This window comes from Mizuhopecten yessoensis, unplaced genomic scaffold, assembly GCF_002113885.1.
Source record: "Mizuhopecten yessoensis strain PY_sf001 unplaced genomic scaffold, ASM211388v2 scaffold11123, whole genome shotgun sequence".
NCBI classification, from domain to species: Eukaryota; Metazoa; Mollusca; class Bivalvia; order Pectinida; family Pectinidae; genus Mizuhopecten; species Mizuhopecten yessoensis.
The window spans coordinates 15864-37537 of record NW_018408891.1 but is presented as its reverse complement, the minus strand read 5'-3'; the positions used below and the strand labels follow the sequence as shown (position 1 = coordinate 37537).

The following is a 21674-nucleotide window of genomic DNA, read 5'->3' as shown; positions in this document are numbered from 1 at the left end:
TCATATAATGATTCTATCTTGAACACACCATTAGATGTGTATAAAATCCATTTTGATGTGTATTCTTTTTATAAAATCATATAAAAGTTTTACCTATTTAAATACCGTTATAAAAGGATTAAATTAGTTACGTTTTAGAAAGGACAATGCAAGTTGAATATAACCATCAAAGCAGTATGTAAGTTATTTATTAATTACAAAGGGTCAAGACATACTTCAACCATTGTCAATAAAGGGTAATTCGAGCATCAAATACCAATAAAGAATCTGTCGGTGAAATACTATCAATAAAATATGTTGGTTAGATATATATTAAGGAAAATATCAGTGAAACACTGTCATTTAAAGATAATGGCAGTTAAATATCATTGAAAAAGGATTAACTTGGTTAGTTATATATCAATTACGAAGGATCAGGATAGGCTAAAGACTATCATTATCTATAAAGAATCAAGTCTGTTCAATATTACTAAAGGATCGTATCGGTAACAAAACATCAATAATATCTATGAAAAGTAATGTTTAATACATTGTACTACCAATAGAAGACTACATAAGTTAAAAATGATTATATATACGATTATATTGGTTAAATTCAATCTATAAAACCTGTCAGTTTAACATCATAACAAAAGGATAATGTCAGCTTTATATCATCTATTCAGGAAAGTGTCAGTTAAGTATCACCCATTAAAGATAATATTAGTTAAAAACATATTTAAAGATAATGTTGATTTTGTAAGTAATATAAGTTTAATATTGTCTATGAAAGATACTGTCAATTTACTATCATCTTTAAAGGACATTGTCACTTGATTTATAATCCGTAAAGGATAATGTCAGTAACAAATTCCCTATAAATAGTGATGTCAGTTAAGGATGTACTCTTCTAAGGTTAAAAATACGTTCAAACCTCGTTTTGGTCTTATGTAACGGGATTTTATAAAATTTTACAAACTATGATCAGTTGTAAAAGCGAGCATGCATCTGCTTGCAGAACTTATTTTACAAGTATCAAAAAAGACCCAAAATTTTTGACACAATATTTATCACATAAATTGTAATTGTGTCGCCATTTCTGATTGTAGCAAATTGCTATTGCTGTACAAGTTTATAAGTTCAATATACTTAAAATAGTATGCCTCAAAGTGGAAAATTATACAGTACTATTTGGGATTTTGGGTGGGTTTTTTCACTTAATCGATTTTCGTTTATGCTGTATATTTTTGTGTGTGTAGATGGAAGGATCCGGACAGCAGCACAGCATGTTGAAATTCATAAAAGTACTCGGAACTCTTCGGGAATGGGAGATCTGTAGTCCCGACATCAGCGCTGCGGTGGAGTTCGCTCGGGAAAAGATCATTGATATGAGCATAGAAGATTTTGAGGCGTGGTTCCAGACTCAGTTCCCGAAAGTCATACGACCTCAAACGGCACCACCAAGGAGCGAGAAAAAGGATGAAAAGGAAAACACCAGTCGGGATAACCGTAGTATAAGTAGGTCGTCCTTTACTGTGAGAAATGCACAATCTGCCTCTGTAAAAGGCAGAAACGGTGCATCTTCAGACGCTAAAACCAGGAATGCCAAATCCGCAGTGTACCGACGTTGACAGTATTCATTTTTATCTCAATAAAGCATTGTCATCTTGTTCACTGCCAAAAGTGGTGTGATTCAAGTTATTAATTTAGTTATCGCTTTAAACTATTGCCTTAAAAAGAGTCTGTTAAAATCTAGAGCGATTACTTTATGTTGACCGGCTATGTTTATAGTGTAGTAGATACAATATGCAAGTACCGTTTTTGGAATAGAAAATTTTGTATGCATATGTCTGGTCTATCTTTGATATTCTAAAGTAACTCAATTAAAATACACAATATAAAATACATGATGATGTATGTGACTTTCCTTTGGGAACATGACATGTAGACTTATTAGGCATTTTGTGTCAATACAAATAGTAACCTTAATTGTTACAGTAAACATTAGTTTCTAGATATAACAGAACTTTCAGTACGTAACCTTCTGAGAAAAACAATATTTAACTAGTTATTATTTTGTATAAATTCCGCAACCATGATATTCATTGATATGTAACTCTAAAGTATACAAATTGTTACAAATTTAAGAAAAAATACAACTTCAGAGCTGTTACTAAATTAAAAGACAAGTTAAATGTTTTTGATAAGAAAAATAAATTCTGGTGGCACAACCGGGAAATTGTTTACCAAGTAATACCTGGAATATGTCATAGAAAAAGATAATAGTAATATCTAATACATGTATTATGAGGTAGGTGCTAGTGCAGAATTTTAGAATTATACGTAATATTTTACTCTTGTTACGATGCGTGGCGTTGATTTCATGTGAAAAATAGAAAATAATTTGAATGCACATTTAATCAATATACAAAGCAGCCAAATTTTAAAATGGCTCTAAATATTTCGCATATCCAGTATTTTGATAGCAATATTACTTATATTCAAATGTATTCACAATTGTAAAGTACGCTATAGATTGTGCAGCATAAGGTTTTAAATCGAAGAACACTATACAAATTGTAATCTGCAGTCTTTAAAATACAACTGATTTATGCTCGAAGGTGATCCTCTGAAAACCTGAGAAAGTGAGTAAAAGTTAATATCAATATCATATTATTCAGTCGTAACATGTGGTCACCACATAATTATTTAAATTTATGACTTGCACATGCAATGCTTATGGGAATTCTAACAGTTTACAAGAACCAACAGCTGATTTTTGTTAGTATGAAAAGTTGACGTTATGTCTTTCATATTCTATTAAACATTATATTAATGATATATTGGTACTTAATATAAACATATATATTATTAATAGCTTGGACTTAGTCACCAAGTTGAGACCAAAGCGTTCCTGCTGTGATGGTGTATATATTTTGTAGAACATGTTCTCGAGATGTAACAAAGTACCTTGAGACAAAGAGGATGACTGATGTTAGTTCTTTTTGTTAATGGGAAATTAAATGTGCTATTTTGTATTGTATTGTTGTAAAAAATTAATTTCATTTTTTTTTTTTTTTCAAATTGCATTATGATTATTGTCACTAATACATGTTCATGCCAGAGGATTTATAACTGGGATGTACAGGAAAGTTATTGTTATGCTGCTTGATTGTTTATGTACCTCTTCACATGGCTATACCAAATCTTTACAAGAACAATTGTAACTCCTCGCGTATTGCTTTTATCAAACTGTCGCTATATGTAGAATAATTGAGTTTAATTAATGAAAACGTCTTAAAACAAATTCGTTGCATTCAACCATATTCTATTTACATTAAACAGTCAAGGGATTGGGCCTAAGTTCTGTTCTAACAACTTACTCGGCCCTCTCCCAATAATACAATGAACGACATGTACAAATATCGAGTGATGATAAACGAATTATTTGCTTGATAGTTGATTGTAAAATTGAATGATTAGAATTCCGTCTTTGCGTATTGCAGAGTTATCTTCTCTTGTGAGCAGGTATTGATTGTACGTCATTGGTTTGTGAGAGTAACGTCATCAATTTTTAAGAAAACAATGTAATTTTCTCACACAAACCAATGACATAACAATCAATACCTGCGCACAAGAGAAGATAACTCTGCAATACGCAAAGACGGAATAGGGAGTGAGGGAAGAGGTGAAAAGGAGGATCAGAAGAGAGGTGTTCTGGTTGCATAAGGTTTCCACTTAATTGTTTCAGACCTTCGATGCATTTGTTAACATGTTACCCCATCATCTGGTGACAGGCAAAGACATTGTCGATTATTGTTTTTTGGTGTAACATAAAATCTACCCTGTTTTTTATTTTATTTTTACTGTTTTCGTATTGGTTTGACAACACATTCCATGTTACCTGTTTGTTTTTTGTAAACAAGCTATGCATATCTTGTTGAAGTATAATAACATTCTGTTGGAAGTGATTACATGTCTGTTTTGTATAATTTTCTAGATCTATGCATTTCTAATTGTTTGGTGAAAGGGGGTAATTTTTTAAAAGGTTAACTGGTTATTTGTTTATTTTAGATGGTATGGTCATGTAGACTAGCTACGTTTGCTGTGGTGTCTTTGGGGTTATTATTGGTGATATTTGTTTTTAAATATAGCATTTTTTTTACTAAAAGATTGTTGGTACAGGATCCAGATGTTTCAAGTCGTTAAATCACTTAAGTTTTGCTTTTGTTCTCCTAACGATATATTTATGGGAATTTAAATTTGCGAGAAAAAAAACACATTTATTTGTTCCTTGTATTAATGTTTAAATAAATCTTCTCGATATACTGAAAATTGCTGAAAACATACATTGTAAAATATAAGTAACCTACCTTACGTGTTATATAGATCGGTATTCAGTCCCAAACAATTTCAATATGTCATGATCATTGAACAAATGAAGTCAGGGACACTGGTTAAATGTCCCCATTGTTAGCTATAATGATTCTGCAAAGTGACGAATATTGAAACATAAAGAGGAATTTCAATACCGTTGGAACAACGTTACCTTATTTTTTATTTGGAATAATATCGACAACTTTATGCAAAGATACCATACTTATATTCAACGATTACGGATGGTATAGGGACACCTTTTACATTGACTTTACTCTGAAAATTGTTGATTCGACTTTATTACTAGCAATTAAAATGTCTACCATTGGTAAAAACTACTAGTTAACAATAATATTTTTTTCATGATTTTCCTGTAATCATTAATTAATAGATATATTGTGATCAGTATGTTTTAAGGAAAGACAAGACTTAACAATGATCACCTGTATGTCTTACATTGTATGTAATAGGTATAGCCATAATTCATAAATTACGACGTACAACACTGCCTTATTTCTGTCCTATATCTTACCACTAGGTTTAAAGAATAAAATAACCGACAGGTAATGACATGATGTATTGTATAAGAATAAATGATGTAAAAGTAGAAATATTGAGATAGTATACTTATTTTTACGACAGCGGCCAGGTCAACAAAACATATTCAAGATTGAAATTGCACCATGGAAATTTCAAACATATTTTAACAAGGTTGCTATGAAGCTTTAACATTCGGAATGCCAAAATATTTTGCTCTTTCTTACTATGTTGTTGGTTGATTTGTACGCTCTCAATTACAAAATCGAGAGTCCTGACTAAAAAGTGAAAGAAAACGTCACTTATTATGTAGGTTTGCTGGGTAACGAAAAAATATATAATGATAATATACTCCAAAACTATATATGCTTCATTTCATTGTTCTCTTTTTTTATATTGTATAAATGGAGGTTACACAACGAGTGGTTGTTGTATATGGTATTTCTTTCACTCGAGTTAGTTATTTTTCAAAAGTTACAAACAACACAAGCTTTAGCGAGTGATTTTTGTAACTTTTGAAAAATAACTAACGAGAGTAGTATCATCATTTCTGCCACCGCATGAAGTGGCCTTCCCGCCAAATTGTCCATTCAAGGGAGTCCCGGTCAAAGTTCACCGTGTCAGCCAATCAAAACGCGTTTAGAGTTTATACCACGTGTGGTATAAACAATATGTTATACAACAGTTGTAATGATTAATTGATGCCTTGGGAGTTCAATAACACCCACCTAATGTGGTAGAATTATATTTCGCGACTTTTCTCAGGTTTAAGTATAAACTGTTTATCTTCTCCAATACTTTTACAATGTATTTCCAGAAATGTGACTGGTATATGAACCACTGATAATTATCTTAGATGATTATTTATCAACCAGAGATTAGACGAGCTCATTACAGCCAAAGAGATCTGTATAAACATTTGTTATATGTTACTTTTGCTATGCTAGACTGTGATGATTACAAACTATTTTCTGTATTGAAAATACAACAAATAAAAAGACTTATTAAACATTTAAGTATTGTCATTTTTTACATATCTTGATATCAGTGTCTGTTATGGTTGAATTAAAATAGCAAAAATGGTTTGTAAAGGTCTGCACACAGGAAGAAATATGAGAGATACACAAGTTGTGAAAAATGCCAACAAGAGAAGCTGATGTGACATCACAATAGAATGAAATATATATCATGAACCCTGAAATCATTAAACATTGTCTTTGATTGTAAGAAACAGATCAACCTCACTAAGGCAGACGAGTCATGCTTTGGTGAATAGTGATGTGATTTACCTCCTGGCATCGAATTTCTTTATACAATTTCTGAATTAACCAAGTGGGTCATGAAAATCGGTTAGTAGAATGCCTAGACCTAGTCTTTTACTTTATCAAACATTTTCCTTGACACTTCATTCAAAGCTGAAGAACGTCAGGAAACGCTTAAGATTCTGGAATACCTGATCATGAGTTTGCCTTCGAAATATTATTGTAGTCCACAAAGCCTCTTCCCTTGTGGGGTGTCTCCTATGCTCTTGTTGTCTTTCAGATATCAAATTTTGTCTTTTGGTTTTGATGTTGTTGTACGCTTTTCCTCATCTTACTTTTCATATTGATATTTGTAAGTATTGGTGATACTTTCTATATAACGAAATGTTCGATTGAACAACTTCCTGATAAAACAAGTTCAATGTAGATATTCCCCATAGATGTCCGCAGTGAGTCAGGCGATGTAGCTGTGGACTTTGATGTTTAATTGATAGCTGTATTACAGTCATTCTCACATATAAGTTCTGAAATCCATCCATGAATTATGAATAATAAGTTATAATCGATCATAATCAATTTTAAGCAATGTTATATGATAAATTCATTTTATTTAATCCGTTCATTTTCGCGGCTGTGTTTCAGTGAGCGATTTTTAGGGATAATTGGGTCTTTTTGATGTGCGACAGATTTGACCACTCCCAAGAAACAACATTTTAGAGTGTGGTCACATATTAACTTGACAGTAGTCGACACCAGGGTTTTCACCTCACCAACATCAGATGGTGGCCTATTCTAAACGCCCTTCCTCCGTGTTTCGTCGTCTGTCCGTTCGTCGTCTGTCCGACGTTAAACAATTCTTGTGATCGCCATTTCTCAGAAAGTACTGGAGGTACCTTCCTCAAACTTCAAAGGTAGGTTCTCATTTGTCCTAAATAAGCAGCTTACATTTTCGGACTTATTGGAAAAAATCGAGGATTGATCATCAGAGTTTGCAAGTGTTATTTCCCAGAAAGTCCTGGAATCTTGAATTTGACAGTTCAATTTGGTTTGTATGTGAACTATGTGAACATTTATTCAGAAGAAAGAAAATATAAAACTATTATCGCTACTTTCGCAAATTAAAATTCATACGAATACGTGTTTGCTAACATTCAGTGATATACAGCAATACTACCAACTATGACCTACACCGCGGCAACTGTGAGCTGCTGTTAGTTTGGCTTCTCCAAAGACACAGCATCTACAGAGAGTAAATCACATATACCCTGATAGTTGAGTTATGGGGCAGTGTGTCACGGCATGAACGTGTGAACTTTCTATCAGGTGAGTTAACAAATGACAAAAGGCATCCAGTGTACCCTATTATCACAGTATTTATTTAAAGTTTACATTCCACATTTAAATAAGCAAATACATTATCAATAGCAAAGTAGGATGTACACTTAATAGTTAAGTGCACACACCTTAATCAAAGCAAAAACATATAGCTCATATTAAGGAAAACTACAACAGTATTACTACTTGGCATGCCTGCAAATCTGAGTAGATTTTTTTTTAATAAAACACGAGTAATAAGTGAGTGCATACCTCTACCGATGATGAGATGTAATAATTTTCAATTCATTCAGTCTTTCATTTCCGTCATGTTAGCACCGTTGTTCTACTATAACTACCAACCTCAATATTTGATACACAAGCTCTTTTTTACTTCAATATATATTTAGTCATTTTGCACTCACACACCCACATTCCAGTTACCGTGTTACATGTTATTGGAACAAATTGAATCGTCTATTAGTAATAATATCATTATAATATTATGCCAAAAGTCGTTTCTCCCTTGTCAAAAAAAAGATAATATAATTTTTTCTACCACAAATTCATTTTCGTTCTTTCAGATGGAACAACGACAATTTTCTTGAAGTACGCTTGTATATCATAGTTACACCCATCATCATTTTCTGCAATTGTTCAAATGTAACATCTACAAATATACATGAAAGAAAACGTTAAACATAAACTATAAAAGGCTATGTCTTAAACTCCAAGTACAATACAGCAATTAGCAGTACTCCGACTATGGTATCTATTTCTGTAATTGGCCATACGTAGACTTTATCATAAGCTACACACTTAGCAACCATACAAAGATAATACAGTCTCTATCATGATTACTGGGAAACCAAACAAGCTTAAAATAGATCTACTTACAAACTATACCTTCGTTAATAAATGGCAGGATGGTTTCACCATTAAAATACTTTTACACTGTTATACACTGTAAGTATAACCACAAATTTCGAGCTACCCACGCTGATTAAAAGAACAATTAACTGACGCTTTTTCAAGTAATTTGAATAAAATTAAGAAATCTGAAAAATTCGTAAGTGTGTAACATAAAAAAGTTTATTAAGTAGTCTTATGAATAATTTGATGCATATCTATGTCAACGCCTGATCTGAACTGCATCAAATCTGAGATCCATTAATCAATATTGTTAAATATTTCAAGTTTAATTGACAAACTTCAATAAATTCAAAATCATAATTGCTTTACGTATATCATTTTACGGAAAGTTAAGATAACGATTTCTCTAAATATACCCTTAATCAAATACTATTCGATTGAACAACATCCAACATATCAAAGCTAATTCTACATGACTTCACAAAAAGAGAAAACAAAAAGCTTATCAGACAGTATTTCTTGATTATGTTCTTTCATTTAATGATTAAAAACGACTTTTAAGAATCGATTAGTCAACTGTTACCTTCCCATGTTATATATGACAATGTTCGAAGATAATGTATGGCTAACTAGAAGGACTCACAATCCCTAAAAATATATAAATCCGAAACAAAACCATCCAAATCACGCAAATTTGTCTTCAGTTCAGAAAACGAGAGTCTATAACATTGAAGCAAACGTTAGTTGCGTCATCAACCGTTTTTAAGCCTATAGGAAACATGAATTAATCATCGATCTAAATGTCAATTACATCATCAGTCTACAGGAAAAGAGAATGGAGCTTTGAAACAATGTTTGTTACGTCATCAATGCTTTACAGCCTACAGGAAACGAGTTGGTAACCGTTACCCAAACGTTAATTCAAAACTGNTTTCATGTACATCGGTCAATAAATACCAAAGTTATCAGCCAGGAACAGAATTTGTGGACGGACAGACAGACAGAGTGATTACTATAGGGCACCCGTATCTCCGATACGGGGCCGTAATTTATTCTTCCTTTAAATGATCCTGTATGAATATATTTCTTTCTGTAAGACAAACCTGTGCCCAGATTCCTTAGTTTTTCAATGAATAGCTGAATACAAGAACTTGTTACAACCAATAACAAAGAAATCCGCCATACTGATATGCCCATTTGAAAAAAAAATATGAAAAATATTGAATTGTAACGGTAATCGTGTTTTTAACAGAAGTAACCAAAACCAAAAACCAAAAGTTAAGTTCCAAAAGCAGGAAAGCTTCTGTTTAATGAGCCTGAGGGTCCTCTGGCCCTGGCACCAGACTTAGACAATACAACAGACATCTATACATGTATGTCAAAATGTCCAAGTCTGGTGTTAAGGTCAGAGGACTCGGTCTAGCTCTAACTCTGAAAATTAAACTATTATTATGTTTGTTTTTTGTTGTTGTTGTTTTTTTTAATTGATACTTGACAAGAAATACAAACACAATTTAATCACAGAAAAAGTATATCAAGATTTTAAACATATATTACTACATATATTACTTTGATATATGCATCACCTCTAGCATGGGCACAAGTCACCTTAGCATAAAAATAAAGCCACGCCACTCATAGAAAAAATATATACAACATTCATTTCTTTATATCATCGTTTCTGACAAAACTATGTACAATGAGTTAATAAGAAAATTGCAGTGACTTGAACAAGAAAGTCACTTAGTTCATTTAAGACGTGGACAATTAGACACAATATTATAATCGTAACTTATAATGCAAGAATATACTCTATTCACAGAATGAATAGTTCTTCTTAAAAGTCACGGTATCTGGGTTAATTTAATATCACTTTTAACACGTGACATTTAGTTAAGATAAACTGACATCTTTTAAAGTATTGCAATTTAATAAAATTATTGATTCAGCATGCTTGTCTTTTTTAATCAGAAACTTTCGATTTTTCATTATTGTGGTTGCATTTCGAATCAATAGGACTTTCTTTATTTTTTTCTGAATTTAAACCTTTATTGCTTGAAACAGTTTAAACTTAATAGTTTACACTATAACATGTTTTGCCATTACAAGTCTCTGTAAGACATTAATAGTTTACACTATAACATATTTTGTCATTACAGGTCTCTGTAAGACATTAATAGTTTACACTATAACATATTTTGTCATTACAGGTCTCTGTAAGACATTAATAGTTTACACTATAACATATTTTGTCATTACAGGTCTCTGTAAGACATTAATAGTTTACACTATAACATATTTTGTCATTACAGGTCTCTGTAAGACATTAATAGTTTACACTATAACATATTTTGTCATTACAGGTCTCTGTAAGACATTAATAGTTTACACTATAACATATTTTGTCATTACAGGTCTCTGTAAGACATTAATAGTTTACACTATAACATATTTTGTCATTACAGGTCTCTGTAAGACATTAATAGTTTACACTATAACATATTTTGTCATTACAGGTCTCTGTAAGACATTAATAGTTTACACTATAACATATTTTGTCAGTACAGGTCTCTGTAAGACATGAATATTTTATTCATGCAGTTCCTCCTACATGAAGTATGTAATTTTAATCTTAAATCAAAACAGATTTCTACATGGCCAATGTAGTTCTGCAATACATTGATACACAAGTTTTTTTCCGTGTATACCTGATATTTATATTAAAGCACATTTCTTAGGCAGTATTACAAAAATCAACGTTGAAATAATCAATCCACATTTTATTGTGTATTTTCATATAGAACACATTATTTTATTTTATATTATTTTCAAATGTTTCATTAATGATCCGAGTCGGAGTGTGGAGATGTGTAGGGATTAGGACAGACATATACTAGGAGAGAAAAAATCCCATAATAGGGGGCAGGAATATTAATTGTATACAAATATATAAGCAGCTTTTAAAGTTCAATACATAAAATGTGACATGTTTATTGTAATTCAAGGACTAGAATCGTTCCTGTTTAAACTCACATGAACAGGTATCTAAAAACTGAATCAGGATTTGTTTACCTACCTTAAGTGGGCAAATGTATTCAGCAACAGGCAGTATTAATGCATAGCCAATTACAGGTGATGGGCGAAGTTAATGCTGAGCTATAATACAAATTTTACCTGTGAAGGGCAAAAGTTTGACTGCGCAAAGTTTCCCAGTATCATGTATGCATATGAACTAAAAGCAGTTCTTGTTCCCATCATTGCTATTTCTAACAAGTATTGCATATAATTTAAATGATATCCATACAATGTATGCTAAGTTTAAATCTTTAAATCATAATTTTCAAATTTTTCGTTAAAAATTCTAAATCATTTGGTTGGGATTTCATCTCCAGCTAGGATAAAGTTTAACCAAATAATATGCCTTATTTGTTTAATTTTCTGAAAAGTAAGTTAAAATGTTATCAGTCATTATAAAAGATTGAAAAATTCATCCAATTGGCAAAAACGAAAAACTAAAAAACTTATTATCGAAATTTTTTAACTTGAGAAATTTTGTAATATTTGTTTTAAATCTAGCTTTATTCTGTTAAAATGATATGTGGTCTAGATCTGTTTGTATAAAATACTTAACCACTTCATTTGGTTTCCAAGAGCTTGCGAGCATGATAGAAATTACTTGGATTGACCACCAAGAGATTGCAAAACACACGCAGAATCATATGCTATGATACAACTCCAACAAACCAGGTGGAGCATAAAATGGTCTGGGGTGGATGTTGCGGTATCTGTGCTGTAGCATTCAAGTGAGGTGGCACTATAAAAGATGCCGTTGGAAGCACGGTCCCACTACAAAACAGAACTCAATTCATCTCCAGCTCATATGCAGGCATACACACATAGGGAGATATTAGCCAGGTGGCATAGGACTAGTAGTTAGCGCCTGATAAGGCAGCTGCTGCGAATTTCTCAAAAAATTATATTGATTAATGTATATGCTAATTGTATTTATTGTATATCTATGTATTGTAAAGCGCTTTAGAGTGGCTTATGTTTGCTAGATAGGGCACTATATGAAATGTTGTATATATTATATGACAAATTGGTAACGGTCGGTAGTATGCATATTAACCCTTTCAACACTGTAGACTATAATGGATTCATCTGGAACAATTTATGGAAGAAGTTATTCAAGTTACATAGGGGTGAAAGGGTTAAAAGAGAATAACAGATATTTACCAAGTCAAACTCATAACATGTGACTACACGTCACTCACTGGCATATGAATCCATGATTTACCTTAAGGCAAAATTCATACCTCGGCACACTGTGTTATCATAACCTTAAAGCTACAGGTTTTGGTGAGAACAAGGACTTCATTACTTAGGAAATTGATACCGATCTGAAAAAACATAATACTGTGACAAGTGTCCACATAATGATAACCTTAATGATGTAAGAGCCTAATTATAAAATTTAATTTAACTTTTTGCTAAAACTTTAATATGAAATTAAAGGAATATATATGCTACCTCACATAAATATGCCTATGTTTTTTTCTTTAAGTTATCTCCCTTATAGTAATTAAAATTATTTCAAAATGATATGAGCTTCCTCAATTTTTGCATCTTGCAACACAATTCAAACAGGTCTTCTGCTATGGAAGTCCAAATTACCATTACATAATAATGGGTTTATCAAATGGAACTCTTCAGTAATGGAATTGCAGTCACACATACATAGCAAATAGCCTTCAGTCAAAATACCAAGACAAGAAACATAATTTTCTTATTAATTCATAATATCTTATTTTAGCAATCTCAAATTACACCACTCTTTAAGATAATGATGTTATGGCCATCTGAGGGCATCACAGCCCCTATACAATTCTTCACTGATCGTGACCAAGCCTGATCAAGGGTTAGCTGTTTAAAGCTGATTAAGTCAACAAATCTTCCACCAAGCTTAATCAAGGATCAGATTTTCAAAATCAGTAATGCTGACCATGCCAGATCGAGGGTAAGCTCTTGAAAACCAATGATCAACGTCCAAGCAAGATCAAAGCTAATTTCTTCAAAACAAGAGTTTGCCACCCAATCTAGATCAATACTAAGCTCTTTAAAACCACTCATTGCTGACTAAGCTAGATCAATGCTTAACTCTTCAAGATCAGTTTTTGCTGACCAAACTAGATCAAGTCTAAGCTCTTCAAAGTCAGACTTTGTTGTCCAAGCTAGATCAAGGCTAAGCTCTTCAAAACCAGTTTTCGACACCCAAGCTAGATCAAAGCTAAGCTCTTCAAAACAAGAGTTTGATCAATGCTAAACTCTTGAAAACCACTCATAAAGACGCTAGATCAAGACTAAACCCTTCAAAACTAGATTTCCCTGACCAAGCTAGATCAAGGCTAAGCTCTTCAAAGCCAATTTTTGCAGACCAAATTAGAAAAGGATAAGCTTTTCAAAACCACTCTTTGCGGACCAAGATACATCAAGTCTAAGACCTTCAAAGCCAGATAACTATAAGTGAACAACTGACAAAGCTAAACCAAGGTTCATGTCTTGAAAGCCAGAAACCTTGTTACTTAAAACAATCAAACAATTATATCTCAATTTTTAAACACTTTAAGAAAAACTTTTACCCTCAAAAAAAGTGAGTTACAGGCATGTTGAGGAAATAAAGCTATTGAAAGATTGGGCAAAGAGCTTTGGTAGTACTTCATACTTAACCAAACAACTGTAATGTGGGGAATATAGCTGACTGGACAAAGCACCATGATCATGGAAGTACAACCTCCACAGTAGCTCTGCAGACCAACAAACTCACAAACATGTTACTGACAATGTTTGCAATCACAGTAGCAACTCTGCTGCACCTGTTTAAGGCCATGTTGCAGATCGCAAACCACAGCTCACCATCCTATTACTGATGACCCACACAACCAAAGATCTGCATTCCAATAATCTAATCATCATTTTATTGATGATCTACACAACCATAGCTCCGCATTTCCCAAGCCTAACGTTACTTCTGGTCTACACAACTGCAGCTCCACAGCCTGCCCGGCTAACAGTCATATTACTGAGGAAGGCCCAACGATCTGATTCGATATCATACACCTCAGCACTCCGTAACCGACTTGTGCCATCAAAGCCTCCCATCAGATAAATTTTACCATCAAATGCGGCAATTCCAGGCCAGGCTCTAGGTGTGTTCATAGATGATATTGTCGTCCACTGATTCGTCAATGTGTTAAATCTAGAAAATAGAAATTGGTGAACAATCTCAGAATATCTCTGGCTTTGAATTCAGAGAAGACTCAGATTCAGATTGGTCAATACCTAAAGTGATATTTTTGCACTATGATAGAATATCACTTTTGATATCTGTCACAGTGTGAAAGATATAAGTTATATCAATTAGATAGACGTTGGTGTCTCATTGAAATTCCACAAAACGTAATAAATATACCAGTAAACAAAGTAAGTAGAGGAGGACAAAGATTTATCTCAGATATACCCCCCCACCCCCCCACCCCCTCCATGCTTTTCTCATGACATTTGACCATTTACTCTTGAATGATAACACCAAAACATAATCACATGTTACTATACTATGGTGTAAATATAAACTAATTTGTTCATGAGGTATATTGTACACAAGCCTTTTACTTCAGAATTTGTAAAGTATGATTTTCGACCGTAACCTTTGATCCTTTAACCAAGACCAATGACCACCAAAGTCTAATCAGGTGTAGAACTCAACATTACTATACTATGGAGTATATATGAACTAAATGTGTTGAGGGGTTCATGAGATATCTTTTTCAAAAGCTTTTTCCTATGGACAAACACACACCTGGACAAATGCACGGAGGGACACAGCTGATTACTGTACTGTGTACCCCCCACAACTTAGTGGAGGTATGAAGAGATAGTTACCTTTCCACCATATCGGTATACTGGTCAGTGTGCTTGTACCGCCCACCAAAGGCATAGATACAATGTTCCACACTGACCAGGGCCAGCCCTGACCGTGCCTTCTCCATCTCCGATACAAACGTCCACTCCTCCGTGGCGGGGTCAAAACACTCGACACTTGCTCGGTCAAGGTGTAGGATCTTGTCGTAGCCACCTATCAAAGATAAGTAAGGATCACCCTGACTTTTCTATCATACTTGTTTATGTCAGTGCATTTTAAACTTTATATTCACATTCAAAATTAAGAAAATTTCTTTATCTTCCTAATCATCTTTCTTTTGGTTTATGATATATATTAAACAAAATGTTGTGACAGCTGTTTCTTTTGGAACAGGGTTGTGTTTTATGGTACTATTTCCATATGGCAATACATGAGTTTCTGGCCAATGAAGGGTAGGACAGGAGACATTATGTTACATGAGTCTCCCTCTGAATACATGAGATTCAGTGACCCTGGAGGAGAATATGACAGATGTTGTACCTGCTACATAGATCTTTCCGTCACAGACACATGTGCCAGCACCAGCCCTCTTCCTATTCATACTTGCAGCAAAACTCCACAGTTCCTGCCTTTGGTCATACTTCTCTACAATACAATAACTGCACGATCCGTCCTCCCCTCCTACAATGCAATTATAAATAGTTAATTATGTTGGAAATGGGCACACGAATATATACTTAAGTTCTCTTTTGACAAAACTCTATAAAGTACATCTTTGAGAGTAAAATGTTTATTATCTGACTTGTTGTAAGAATTCATTTATATAACATAATCAAATGCAAAAAGACTTTTTTTATATTTTTTGACAGGAAATAATATTTGTCCTGTTGAATGAGACCCCCAAAGAAGAAGCGAATATAACACTGATAAATGAAGTTCATAGCATAATGATAAACGTTGACATAACCCCAATCATACATATGCATACACTGTACAACATTATTATAATCCCCATGTAATATATGCATACAGTTTTTTATAATCCCCATGTAATATATGCATACAGTTTTTTATAATCCCCATAGTACATTGCATTAATCAAATATACATATACATACACTGTACAAAATTATCATAATCACCAAAGCATATTGCATTAATTAGGTATACCTATAGCATATAACATTCTTCCAACAGCGACACAAGCCACAAAGGAGCGTGCGATCTTCATTTCAGGTTTGGGTATCCATTGTCGAAGTACTGGGTCATAACACTCCATACAGCGTAGATACAGCGTATCCTCCTGGGTGTCCGCCAGAGCACACTCGCCTCCCACAGCATACAGCACGCCGTCCACACTCACAGCACCAACAGCCGTTCGTGCAATGTTCATGTTAGTCTGCAGTGAAATGTTACAATTAGACTTCGTTATTATACCCTTGATAACACATGATTACTTCTGGACTCTCCTCAGAGCAAACTGACAGATTGATAACAGACCATGATATTTTTGTGGCATTTCTTCAGGTCCATTGGGCAGTATTTCTTTTATCAATTAATTTAACATGAATATTGTCAACAGTGTTCTAATTTAGGTGCTTGTTATGATAAACTTGTTGCACCTATATCTTTTTTATGCTGAATAAATAGGAGGTGTTTTTTCTGAAATACATATCTGCTTAAAGAAAATGTGGGTATGTTTATTCACGATTGTACTTACAAAACCGATGTGAGTTGAGATATAAATGTGCCAAATGCACAAGCTTGTAATGTATACGTACCACAAGCAACAATTAAGTAAAACTGATATTTGAAACTAATTAAATAAAACAGTCAAATTTTGTATTAAGAAACCACCCTTGGGATGTCAAAAAAGTGGTCTCTTATCAGGAGTGGTCTCGTGGTACAAGTTCAAATCACAAGGAATCACTACAACAAACTTCCATATTTTGGAGAGAGACTCCCGATTTCAGACCCTAAAATTGTGCATTTCAACCATTGAATTTGCTATACTATTCCTATTTTCTAAGATCTGATGATTTCATCTGAAGGAACAACTCAAAAGATGCAATTTAAAAGTGGGTTTTTTTTCTGTAAGGTGTACATACACACACTTTACTTATACTTTTAATTCCTAGCATGTGTAATCTCTCCCATGGAAATTTCAAAACTTTGGCAAGTATGCTACAATGAAGAACAAAGGTGGTCTCTATATAAAGATAGTTGCAGGAGCAGTTGAGTGTACATGTTTTATTTTTATCAAATTGACTGAATCTCATAAAACATGTAAGGGCACAAAAACTACATTTGAATTTAGCTTCACCATTTTTTTCTAATACCATTTTTTTACAACACATGCAGCGCAGATTTAAGTACCTACCACGGTGTTCCACTGATCTATGAGGAAGTCATATTTCTCCATACTCTTGAGCTGACAATCGGTGCTGTTACGACCTCCCATCACGTATATACACGGGGGCTGAGCACGCGGGGTCACTAAGGTCAAGGCCGTCTCATCATGATGCATGTTTATGGCCTTACTGATGAGCAACTGACACTTTGGACAATTTTTCACAAATTCAAATTTTAGCACAACATTTTCTAAATAATTGAGACCTAATAGGGGTAATTTTACATACTGGAGAAGGTTGCAGGCAACGGGTGTTCGGTTTTGTTCGTCACCCTGTAGCCAACCACATACAGCTTCCAATACCTGGTGTTCATTCGTCACTTGTAGCTTGTCACTTTTCAATAATGCAAGTAATCTCTCCTCAGACAGTTGAAGGAACTCTTCGTAGTGCATGACTTCTAAGAAGTTTTGATAGATAAACTGTCTTGTTAGTGCTTCTAAGTCTGTACACATGTATAAATCTGCCAAGAAATTTATTCCTGAAACAGTACCAAAAAAAATATCTCATTTATTAAAGATGACTTTAATTTCGATGAAAATACTATATAAATATGTACTATGTTTATTTGAGCTTGTTATGTTAATACTTTCAATAAATTGTTTATAAAAACGAAAGTATGCTTAAATTAATCAATTTTGGCAATAGAACATATAACATGAATACATATGTAAGAATATCACAAACAAAATAGGATTATTACTCATGACAAAACTAATAAAAAAGGTTGGTTTTAATTATGCATGAATAACATTCATTTATCCGATCTGACTGTACAGGATTACAGAGTGACAAAGTCAATTCAATTTTACAAAAGGATGATTCTATGTGTTTTAGGAATTGTAACATTTGAAAAACTTGACTTTAGCAATATTTTATTATTCTAGCTGCTGGCTCTTTTTAAAAGCGATTAATTTGGTCACACATTGGAATATGTGATATCGAAAACTTGAAAACAAATGGGGCCCCTGCATTTTGTATGCTCCTTATATATTGTGATAAATACAAACACTGGGTAAATGTATGGTGTAGAACAACCTTTTCAACCAACCTCAGAATTTGCAGACTTATTTAATGTTACACTTTTTTTCATACGTCTTGACAGGTGTTTGTCAAATTTGATTAATTTTGTTTCACTCTTGCTGGGAATATGGGGTGAAATTCTTTGGTCAGTTATATAATAAAGGAAATGCAGGCAGAATAAAAGACGTTTAGCATGGATGTACATGTACCTAAACAGTTTGCAGCTGTGAGTTGTGACTGAAGGAAGGTGGCACACGACTTGCGTAGATGATGTAGACCCAGCAGACTGGCCCCTTGTAGTATACCCTGGACATTATCCACAGTTATTTCAATCTCACTGGTGTACATGAACTCCAATAGAAGCTCCATCGCCCAAGCTTCAAGGCCCCGAATGTGTACATGCTCTTGTTCCGATTCTTGCATCCCATTTGTAAACATTGCAAGGAGGTATGGGCTGCACCCACACAACACAACCTTGTGAGCATCAAAATCCTTTCCCTCCACTGTGATGACAACATCACAGAGCATACGTCGAACTCGCAAGTCATGCATGACCGTAAAAGCATTTTGAGGCTGACTTTGAATTGTAAACCGCCTAGAGTCTATCATAACTTGGCTGTTATGATTCTTGGAAAACTGAGCTACTTCCATCCATTCAAGTAGAAGAATCTTCTTAAAAAAATATTTTTAGACAATTATAAACCCTCGGTCAGTATACGTAAAATTCAGTCATTATTTTTGCCACCTTTGCCATTCTTTGTCCCAAGTTAATTTTCAAGTGCACCTTAAATCTCCTGCAACGAAAAGAGTACATTAATATTGAAAGAATGTTTTAGTAATAAATAATATTTTCAAATTTTAACTGCTGTGTTTAAAGTGTGTATTTCTATTTATAACTCTGATCTTAATGAAATAAAAAAAAATCTAATACATACTATATTTTGTTCAAATGTTAGACTAACATAAAAGCTTACATCTTTAATATTAAAATGTCTTTAATGAGAAGATCAAGGAAACAAAATGTAAGCACTGCTATCTAAACTATCTATATCTACCCATCAAGTGTATGCATAATTTAGAAAGGTTAAATTAACACAAGCTGGGAATATTTGAGTGTATTTCATTGTTATTTGAATTTATTTGAGTATATTTTTGTAAAATATCAAGACGCTTTAGCACATCTCTCAGTGGCAGGCCTACCTAGCTATAGCAGACACCGTAAACTGCTTTACTTCTACCTGTTAATCGACCTACTTCATTATACTGAAGACTATGTCGATGTTTGGGTTGTGTTAAGTGCAGGAAAAGAGAGTGAGAACAGAGCTAATTGTAAAGGGTGGAGATATGACTTTAAAAGGTTTCCAAAGTTATAGATGAAGACTGCTGGGAGGTTGTTCCAGTCTGGGACAGTTCTCCCATGATCGGGAGAAAGAGCAGTCTGTTCTACAATGTTGAATGTGATAGGAGAAAGAGTGAGTGTGTCGTGTCTGTCGCAACTTATTGGCAGGGATTTTTCTTTTGTGATGGATACAATATTAAAAATGATTTTATATATCATGGTAGGCATGCAGAAAGACTATTTGCCCGGTAGCCGGGTACACATCTCAAATGACTATTCCCTCGGCAGCCGGTTACACAAAACGATTTGATAATAATGTATATTGTAAGTATCATCTGACCAGATCGTACCCAAATCTTTTGTTACGTAAACAGGTCGGGGAAAACCACTAACTTGCATATAATACGCAAACTCGCCTATTATACGCCAATAGGGGTATGGATTTGTTACTAAAAATAGCCAATATCACTTTAATCTTAACTTTTTCAAATTGTTTGTCCAAGTCTCATTTATTCAGTCATGAAACATAATACAAATGCAAAAATGAACTTTATTTGCATGTGGGAAAGTACCAAAAATAGATGCAATAATTCCGGTAAAGTTACATAAAGTTTCTAAGTATCCAACGTTTTCAGTAAACATCTTTTAGCAAAATATTATTTACCTTGTTGTAAATTAATGTGATTTTTAATAATATCTTGCAAAAGTTACTGTTAAAGTGATTTGGGTTATTTTTAGTAACAAATCCATACTCCAACTGGCGTATAATAGGCGAGCACAGGATCACGTTACAAATGTCTGAAATACACATATACTATACAACACACAAACATGTATGTTTATGTGTGTTGTGACCCGTATCAGTATAGTATATGTGTATTTCAGACATTTGTAACGTGACCCTGTGAGGCGAGTTTGCGTATTATACGCAAGTTTGTGGTAACATATGACTTCAAATTTTAAATTGTCAGTTGTTATTTGAGTCAATGTACTTGAGTCTGATTGAAAGGGTATCTCGATCTGACATCAGAAATAAAATTATAAATGTCTTTTGGACGAGCATAGTGTCAAAATATGAAAGAGCCATGGATGTCAGGCTGTTTGTTATTGAAATGTCAAATACAAACGCAGGCAATTTCCCCATATGTTTGCCGCTTAACTGACTTGTCATGCATTCTGTTTCCAAAAATTGAATTATTCTCAACATCTCATATCAGTTGTGTGACATATTTACCTTGCAGACGACCTAAATAACTTGTCTGTTTAGCAATGTTTTCACTTTCCGTCATTGCAGAATACCGGAAGTAGAATATAACACACTTCCGGTAAAAGAGTAAGGTCCCTTTGATGGTTTTTAAGGATCAATGGCCCGGTACTTTTAAAATAACATATTTGCTGATGGTTATAAATGTACTTTGCCTAAAATGCTATTAGACAATAGTTTAATAATATTGAATAGGCGAGACCTAAACAGCGGACACACATACACTTGAAATTACTGTTTCCTACATAGTTAACAGTTACATTTTATGTAGTGTCAGTAGAGTGAACATCCAGTCCTCACATAACCATAATTCAATGGATGTACCATTATATTCTATTCATGGGGGTGGGAGAGGTGTGTGTGTGTGTGTGTGGGGGGG

The 21674-nt window shown here is 33.6% G+C and overlaps 2 protein-coding genes across 4 annotated transcripts in view; one reads left to right on the top strand and one right to left on the bottom strand.

Moving 5' to 3' along the window:
• LOC110466183 (coiled-coil domain-containing protein 60-like) overlaps window positions 1-3532 on the top strand; it is a 45356-nt gene extending 41824 nt beyond the window's left edge. For all 3 annotated transcript variants that reach the window (XM_021522539.1, XM_021522541.1, XM_021522538.1), the window contains one exon: window positions 1239-3532. In XM_021522539.1, coding sequence (XP_021378214.1) covers window positions 1239-1610 — 372 coding nt within the window. In that variant the 3' untranslated portion in view covers window positions 1611-3532. The remainder of the gene's footprint in view (window positions 1-1238) is intronic.
• An 8833-nt stretch (window positions 3533-12365) lies between these two features.
• LOC110466193 (kelch-like protein 3) lies at window positions 12366-21339 on the bottom strand. Its single transcript, XM_021522559.1, has 7 exons — window positions 21266-21339; window positions 18902-19486; window positions 17642-18150; window positions 16432-16660; window positions 15802-15942; window positions 15282-15474; window positions 12366-14598 (listed from the first exon to the last, which is right to left on the bottom strand). The coding sequence occupies exons 2-7, from the start codon at window positions 19341-19343 to the stop codon at window positions 14376-14378; spliced, it is 1737 nt and encodes a 578-aa protein (XP_021378234.1). The 5' UTR covers window positions 19344-19486; window positions 21266-21339; the 3' UTR covers window positions 12366-14375.
• Window positions 21340-21674: the final 335 nt, after the last annotated feature.

What these genes read in the sequence shown, in the direction of transcription:
- LOC110466193 (XM_021522559.1), bottom strand. Translation starts at nt 19,343, where the DNA reads ATGGAAGTAGCTCAGTTTTCCAAGAATCATAACAGCCAAGTTATGATA. An exon ending in TAGATCAGTGGAACACCGTG is followed by an intron (nt 16,661 to 17,641) that starts GTAGGTACTTAA and finishes ATTTCACTGCAG; the next exon opens with ACTAACATGAACATTGCACG. An exon ending in AAGAATGTTATATGCTATAG is followed by an intron (nt 15,943 to 16,431) that starts GTATACCTAATT and finishes ATTGCATTGTAG; the next exon opens with GAGGGGAGGACGGATCGTGC.